We start from the raw sequence: 9,112 nt of genomic DNA, 5'->3' as shown, positions 1-9,112 counted from the left end.
TCAAAAATTTAAAAGTAAAATTCAATAATTGGCACAATATCATAATCCTTATGATTCTTTTTCCATGTTTCCAAAGAAACGATATACAAATAAACCAGTTTTTGTTGTGTTTTTTTCTTCTTAGACAACAATTTTCATAATAATCCCCCCTCCCCCCTCCAGAATATCAATGTTATCAAGACTTACATTGTATTTATTTGTTATAAACCTTTACCTTAGTTGGTTAACCATGTTTATTAATGCGATATCTGCATATTTTCAGCTATGACAATCTGCATACGGTGTTTGAACATTACGTTAATCTGTTCTATTTTAAACTCATAGGTAGGCAACAAGAAAACCAGACACGCTATCAATAATTCAAGAAAATGGAAAATTTAGATGGAAATGTTGACATTGAAACAACATCGTCAGAGGAATATGTTCCTAATATTTGCGAACATTGTGACAGTGATGGAAAGCGTGCTGAAGCTGATGGGTTTTGTGTTGAGTGCAGTGAATATTTGTGTAACTGCTGTATGTCGTGCCATGCTAAGTATAAGCCTGAACATTCAACTAAAAGTAGGGATGAAATGCCCATATATGTACGTTTTGAAAAATGTTTGAAGCATGATATGAAACAAATGAAGTATTATTGCATAGAATGTAATAACATCGCATGCACAAAATGTATAACAAATGAAGGTTGTTATCACGAAGACGGATGTCAAAGTAAAAAATGGACATCGCTTTACAAAGTTGCTTTGGAATACAAGGTATCGAAAACACAAGTTGACACAAAAATTGCTGAAGCAACTGATAAACTGGCAAACATTGAAGACACAATCGATAAACTAACGACAAAAAGGAAAGATAAAATTCGAGAATCTATAAAACAACACAGACAAAACATAGAAAGTAAGATCAAAGAGGTTGAAAGTCATTTCCTAAAGAAATGTGATGAGATTGAAAACACGTTTAAACCGTCGATAAATTCTCTGTCGTGCAACGTTCAGTCTATGAAAACTATGTTACGTTCCGTGGTGTCTCAATCGGACAACTGCTGCTCAAACTTCATTGCCGTCCAAAACATAGACCAAAGTATTACTCCCGTCGAGAAGGGTCTTGAATGCTTAAAGAAGCAAACTGAGATTATGACATACGAATTCAAAGCAAACCAAAGCCGCATAGTTGACAAATCCGACTTTGGAAACATATTGTTCTCAGAAACTTTCCTGACAAAAACAGCTTGTTATAAGTACGATATTGATCTTCATGTGTACTATAGCAGGATTTACCCTACAAATATGGATGATGTATTGATCAAAGATGATTTACTTGTTGTTGTTACATACATGTGTAGTGCCATTGTGTTGGTTGACCCCATCAAGCAAAATGTTTTATCAAAATTATTTATGTCATCAAGTCCAAAGAGTGCAATATCCATAAATGGGACTGGAATAGCAGTAGCTCTACCACTTGATGGCAAAATCAAACTGTTTGACATTATTAACTCAGAATTTGTCGATAGAAAAAAAGACATTGAAGTTGGAAAGGATTGCTGCAGTCTGGCATACAGCAAAAGTCAATGTTATTTGTATGTGTCATATAAAGAACCTACAAGCAAAATTACAATACTAAATGAAACTGGTAAAGTAGTTCGCTTATTGGATAAAGACTGTTTGGGAAATAAGTTGTTTATGAGTCCACGATATATAATTCTGAGCTTAGACGAAGAATCGCTCTATGTTTCTGACGCACAAAGAAATGTCGTGATCAAAATACATTCTGATGGTAGAATTGGAGCTGTGTTTAAGGACGAGGAACTAAATCGTCCCAGAGGATTAGCGATTGATGAACATGGAACGATTTTTGTTGCTGGCATGTATTCAAACAATATTTTTCAATTAACCTCGAACTTAACAAAAATCGGAATACTCCTTGGATCAAAAGATGTATATGGGCCTTTGAGTATCGCAATTGATAAGCATACAGAGAAAGGATGTTTATACGTGGGTATGAGAAAAAATACTAAAATCAAAACATTCGAAATCAAATGCATACAAGAAACTATCCTTTTATAATGCATTAAAAGCACAAACAAAGATAGATATAGTTTTCGTAATAAGAAGTTTGGTTGACTGACGTCGACGTTAAGTGGACAAGTAAGTCAAACCTTATATTTGTAAGGTACTTTAGGCACCATTCTAGTATAAACATATTGTCTCATATCGTCTGGTTAAACTTAAGCTTAACTAATTAAATGACATGTCACACTGTCACGTGTTTATTTTTGAGGGTCATGTGTGTACCTGTAAAAGTGGTAACTAGTTTAATGCTGGATGTAAAAGCATAAGTTTTATAATGTTTGTATAAGTGACATTTTATACATTAAGTTATAATGACATCTTTAAGTAAGCAAAATAATGTAATAATACTTCTTTGTTAGAACATAATGTACAGTATGTATGGAGTATCTATCTTTCTTAGCTTTCCTATTTCAACGAATTTATTGCATCTATTTCGTGCTTTGTAGACTGCTGTGGACTTGACACTTATTTACAATCAATACTTATTTCATTCTTTTTTTTATTTTGAGAATTATCTTTACTAGAATTTCCAACGAACACATTGTTTGTTTTTTTGTAAATAAATCTATATTAATTAACCCATTACTGCATGAGCATTTACTTTAAAAAATGGCTGTTTCTTCGAAAAGCCTCCTGATACAAGTTCAAATTGCTATGAAACTATAAAAAATGCTTTAATAGTGATCAAATTTGGCACAAATGTTTACTGGCAACGGCATGCTCAATCTTAAATTGCCTCTTAACATGGCAACGAGGGGACATCACAAAATTACCAAAAATCACTATTTTGCGTTGATTTTTCCCATCAAAACCGATTTCGAAGTGCTGCAACTTCTCAGTAGATTTAGATAAGAGTTGCTTACACGTTACCTTAAGATCGACCTGAGGCAAATTTTAGCGTATGATGTATCTTTTTGATAGGGGACGGCGCCGAAAAAAATATCTTCTTTACAATATCTCTCAAACGAGAACAAGTGTTTCGAGTCCAAATAGGACATTTTTTCACTATTTGAGGCCTTAAAAGGGGAGGGAGTTCTATGTGAAGTAATGGATTAAATGTATCTGAAGTAATGGTTTAAATGTATCATTTTAATGTGCCCGAGCATGTTGCCTTTAAAGACAACAACCCGCATTTACAAGTTGCTCTGGACAACGACTCGAATGATTAAAAATAATTTATATTCTGCTCAGTCATATATTTAAAGATTGTTTTCATCGTTTGATTTTTGATCCAGTCATGATCATATATAATGGTACATTCGTTTTTACGTCGATCAAATAACTTTGTCGTATTTTTGGTGTAATGATTTATTTTCAGCACTACGCTACACTAAAACCAGATTGCATAAAGTTTATATGTAACAGGTTTTAGTTGAATAGTCACACGCACTCAGGGTGTTTTCATCAAATATAAAAACCAACCAAGCAAAGGAGATTAAGTGATAATAAATGGCCTTGAGCTATTCATCGAGTTTTGGATTATCAATTAAAGTACTAGACATGCCAAAAATACATTTGCACAACTTTGTCATTGTATAATAATAATTGGAACTCACGAGTTGGTAGCCATAATGATTTTATTTCCTTTGATGTTTGTAATGATCAGCTAGATTTTGATTTTTATACGCCTGATATTGCTCAAGGACGGGCCTCAGAAGATAATGTATGCAATGCTTGATTTTTGTAAGTCCACATCATTGCGAATAGCTAACGGTAGAATTGGTGATACCAGTTCGTTCACATTTTTTAACCAACGATCATGTAGTACAATTGACTATTTGGTTTTGAATGATAAAGATTTTAAGCGGATTAATACATTTCAACTGTTACCGTTTAACGAATACAGTGACCATGCACCACTCTTCTTTGAAATTGATATTAATTCTTTGATAAGTAGTCAAAATATAAATGATTATGAAAATACCTCGGAGTATACATTTTATAAATGGTCAGATGATCACAAGATAAACTTTAGACGTGATATCATTTCAAAGCTTCCCGAGTTTAATGCACTTCTACTTAGTAACGGTACATCGGAGAGCCTTTCTATTGATAATTTAGTTGAGGGTTTTTCCTCGTTGATTGAAGAAGTGGCCGAACCGTACTTTAAACATTCGCGGATATCATGCAATATGCATGATACATCATGTAATAAAGAGTGGTTTGATCGCGAGTGTGTAGAATCAAAGAAACTGTATATTTTAGCGCTTAATTTATTTAATGGAAACAAATCAATAGATAACAGACAATTACTTTTTGAGCGTAAACGTTCTTATAAACTTTTAATGCGCAAGAAAAAAAGAGTGTTTAAGACTAAAAAGTCGCGCGAATTATGCGAACTTCGTAAATCAAAACCAAAGCAATTTTGGAATCATTTTAAGCCAAAACTTGAAAATTGTTCAAACGATGTAAAACCTGAAGAATTTCGTGAATATTTTTCTAGCTTGTTCAATGATATAAGATCTACACGTATAGAAGATGTAGAAAGTTTTATCTCTGAAACAAACTTTAATATAAATAATCCATCTTTTGAATGCCTGAATACGCCTATTACGTCTAATGAAATACTAATGGCAATTAAAGATCTTAAGCGAAATAAGGCACCATGTCCTGCCGATAATTTATTAAATGAGTTTTTCATTGAGACGTCCGACATACTTATCGGTCATATCACTGACTGTTTTAACACTATATTTAATTCCGGTCATTTCCCAAAAGTATGGTCTTATGGTTACATTGTACCATTATATAAAAAGGGAAATAAGAGGGTACCTAATAATTATAGAGGAATAACATTAATTAGCAATTTTGGTAAATTATTTACAAAGGTATTAACAAAACGGGTTGAAAATTGGGCGCGTGATTACAATATACAGTCTGACGCACAATTCGGTTTTCGTTCAGGTGTAAGCACCGTTGATGCAATTTTTGTTTTGCACTCTTTAGTGGAACGAATACTATCCCAAAATTTACGTCTTTATTGTTGTTTTATTGACATTAAAAAAGCCTTCGATTCAATCTATCGTAATGCTCTTTGGTATAAACTTTTTAATCTCGGACTAGATGGTAAATTGATCAGGATATTTAGAGATATGTACTCTTCGGTGTCTTCCTGTGTTAAGCACTGTAATACTTTGTCAGACTTTTTTGATATTTCTATTGGTCTAAGACAGGGCCAAAATAATTCACCGATTTTGTTTGCTTTATTTCTGGAAGATCTGGAACAATACTTAAGGAATGATGATAGTAATAACGATAAGGGTTTCACTTTTTATGATATATGTATGATTATTTTACTTTTTGCCGACGATATGGTCATATTTGGAAAGTCAATTGAAGAATTGCAATCGAATCTAAATAATTTAAAGCTTTATTGTGATAAATGGGGCCTAGAGGTCAACACAGATAAAACTAAAACAATGGTTTTAGGAAGAGGGGAACCATCAGAGAAAATGAAAAATGGTCATACGACAATACTTTATTAGAGACTGTTGATAACTTCAACTATTTGGGTGTAGTCTTTAATTATACGGGGTCTTTTCAACTTCATAATCAGTATGCTATAGGAAAAGCTATGAAAGCCCAAAATGTTTTACTTCGTAATATTAACAAATATGATGTGACCCCTTCCGTTTCACTCCAACTCTTTGATGCGTTTGTTTCCTCAACACTTAATTATTCTTGTGCAATATGGGGTTTTACAAAATCTAAGGATATAGAAAGGATTCACTTGAAATTCTGCAAGTCATTGTTAGGCGTAAAACACAGTACATGTACTGCAGCAGTTTATTCGGAGTTAGGCCGATATCCTCTTTATGTTCAAAGATATATTCAAATAATAAGATTCTGGTTACATATTCTTCATTCAAATAATAATATCTTAAAGTCTGCTTTTTATTCATCAATAAGTCTTCATGATAATGGATATAACTCCTGGGCAGCTAAGGTTCATTCTATTTTAAATGAATATGGATTCACAGATGTATGGCTCAACCCATTGCAATACAGCCCAAAAGAGTTTGTTGAAATATTCAAACGTAGATTAGTTGATTGTTTTATACAAAAGGTAAATGCAGACATTCAATCTAGTCCACTTTTGTCTAATTTGTATGTACATTTGATTGACAAATTTGAACCTGCATTTTATCTTGATAATTTATTCATTAAATCCTACAGACAAAATTTATCTCGTATTAGATTATCTTCTCATAAATTAAAGATAGAGGCAGAGAGGTATGGTCCTAATAGAAATCCACGTTCTGAAAGAAAATGTGAATTATGTAATCTTCAAGAAATTGAGGATGAATTTCATTTTATTATCATTTGCAATTGTTATACTGCATTACGTAGGGAGTTCATTAAGCCATATTTTTACAGAAGGCCGAGTATGTTTAAATTTTTGCAGCTTTTGAAGTCAAAAAATAAATCCGAATTAATTGGACTTGCTAAATACATCATCTTTGCTACTAAGCGTCGATATGACCTTATTAATATTACCATTTAAAGACTATTTTTACCAGTATGCGCATGATAATTTTGCTCATTAAAAAGCGACAGTATGGTATTTATCATGTAATTTTAATCGTTGATTCACTACATATTAAATATATGAAAGTCATTTTTGCATTTTTTTTTAGTAAGAGTAATGCCAACTTTGTATTGTTTAAATATGGATTTAAGAACATTCTCCATATATACTTTTGTTTAACAACGTTTGTTTTCAATATGATCGAACCATGACTTATGATTTATGTATTACATGTTTCTTATTGTGACTATGTACAAATATGTATACGTCAATAAATTATATCTATCATATAATAATTATAACCATTTTCTGCTTTCATTTATTATGTGCCCATGCATATTATAACAGAATTATTTAGAATTACAAGAAGAACAGGCCACAAAATTGAGCTATGTTAAGCAAAATGACGTCCTGAAATATAATGACATTTCAAACAAAAATTAAGATTCTTTATGCAGTCACCACTGACCAATATAGATTTATATTAGTTTTGATAAAAACCTAACAAGATGAATAAATGATTTACAAAGAGAAAAATATTTGGCCCAGTAACTTAATAATTTGTTAAAAGGCTATTTCTATGTAACAAAGGGTCATAATTCAATAACACAATGAACTTCAATGAAATTTGAAATCATTTCCTTATTGAAACACACATTCAGTATACAATCATCATTGTATTAACCATATTTTGCAAGGATTTTAGTGTTTGGCTAAGTAAAAGCATCATTTAATTTCATTTATCAACGGTTTTTAAAAATAAAATTTCTATCAGTTTATTTTATGTACAAGTTTTTGTGTTGATCCACTGTTTTGTTATTCAGTATTCATTTTGACTTTTTTATATTGAATTTCTTTTGTCAGATAGTAGCAAACGTATTCATCATTGCTTTTTTAAATATTACTTTGTGACAAACATTTCAATTTTATAGTATAGTTCTAATATACTATTTATAAAGCTTACAGCATATAGAGTATTTAATGTATACCAGATGTACTTTACATTGTTGCAATTTTGCTTACTTTTTTGTGATAAAATGAAATTGTTGATATTCCCAAAATAACCATTTAAATTATATTTTGGTTTGTCTTCCCTTACATATCCCTTTATTTTGAAATTTGTTATGCATTCTCTCATAATTATGTGTGTATTCCATAATTTTATTGAGTGTATTAGCCATTATATGCATGAGATGTAGTGGAAAAAGGACTGATAATCTTTTCATGATTTAGAAAAAGTTAATAAAGGGGAATAATAATACTCCGACAAATGAAGTTTGAGTGTTAGTTTGTTAGTTTGTTGGTCTGTTGGTTGGATTAAAACTAGAGTGAAGGATACAATGTTATCCCCAAAAATAAACTAGACTTACGTTGAGTCGACGTTTGGTTGGGATTCTATGGAGCCATACAGCAACTAGAGGGATAAAATGAGATGTGCGCATACCGTGAACGAGAATATTCAGTATTTAAAACATAAAGCAAAATGATTTTTCCCTCAAATAAAATAAAATATAAATGCAAAATTATTATTATTATTATCTTTACTTCCTCCATAACTGAAGAGTATTTACATAAAATATATAACAGTTCGTACAAAGGATCATATATACAGTAAGTATAAATACAAGATTTTTATGTATAATATAAATTAGTAAAGAAAAGGCATATTTATAATATGTACAAACGTTTATATATTCACTCATACTAAAAGATAACTAATGCAACAAGCAAATTCGTTGAATTTATATCCCCCGCCGAGTACTGGTTATTATTAACACAACAACTGAAGACAAAAGGCTTTATTTATATATTAATCATGGCATAAACAGTAATATTCTTTGAACTTGATAAATATTCAGGGCAATAACAGAGCCATAACTTTGTGTTAAATAGTAAAATCTGGAAATGCCAATGAGATGTATGCAAACTACATAACTAATCAAGGGCCATAAATCTGAGTTATAAGTATCTGACTGGAACAAGGCGACTATATGCACATCTCCTCTTAGTATCCCATAAAGTTTCATTGAATTCCAGCCAGTAGTAGCAGAGAAGTAGCGAGGAAACAAATATTTTTCTATATGGATACTGCATAAGTAATCAAGGGCCATAACTCTGAGTTAAAGTGTCTGACCCGAACAAGCCGACGATATGCGCATCTCCTCTTGGTATTGAAGGTTCCCATAACGTTTCGTTGAATTCCAGCCAGTAGTTGCAGAGAAGTAGTGCGGAAACGATTTTTACTCTATATGCATACTACATAACTAATCAAGGGCTATAACTCTGAGTTAAAGGGTCTGACCAGAACAAGCCGACGATATTCGCATCTCCTCTTGATATTGATGATTCCCATAAAGTTTCGTTGAATTGCAGCCAGTAGTTGCAGAGAACTACTCCGGAAACGATTTTTACTCCATATGCATATTGCATAACTAATCAAGGGCCATAACTCTGAGTAAAAAGGTCTGACCCAAACAAGCCGACGATATGCGCATCTCCTCTTGGTATTGAAGGT

General features: G+C 31.9%; 1 protein-coding gene across 1 annotated transcript; it reads left to right on the top strand.

Annotated features, from left to right (window-relative positions):
* Positions 1-368: 368 nt before the first annotated feature.
* Positions 369-2,063, top strand: LOC132747744 (uncharacterized). Its single transcript, XM_060737238.1, has one exon. The coding sequence runs from the start codon at positions 369-371 to the stop codon at positions 2,061-2,063; it is 1,695 nt and encodes a 564-aa protein (XP_060593221.1).
* Positions 2,064-9,112: the final 7,049 nt, after the last annotated feature.

This window comes from Ruditapes philippinarum, unplaced genomic scaffold, assembly GCF_026571515.1.
Source record: "Ruditapes philippinarum isolate M1 unplaced genomic scaffold, ASM2657151v2 ctg2930_1_1_1_1, whole genome shotgun sequence".
NCBI lineage: Eukaryota > Metazoa > Mollusca > Bivalvia > Venerida > Veneridae > Ruditapes > Ruditapes philippinarum.
This window is presented reverse-complemented; position numbering and strand designations above follow the sequence as displayed.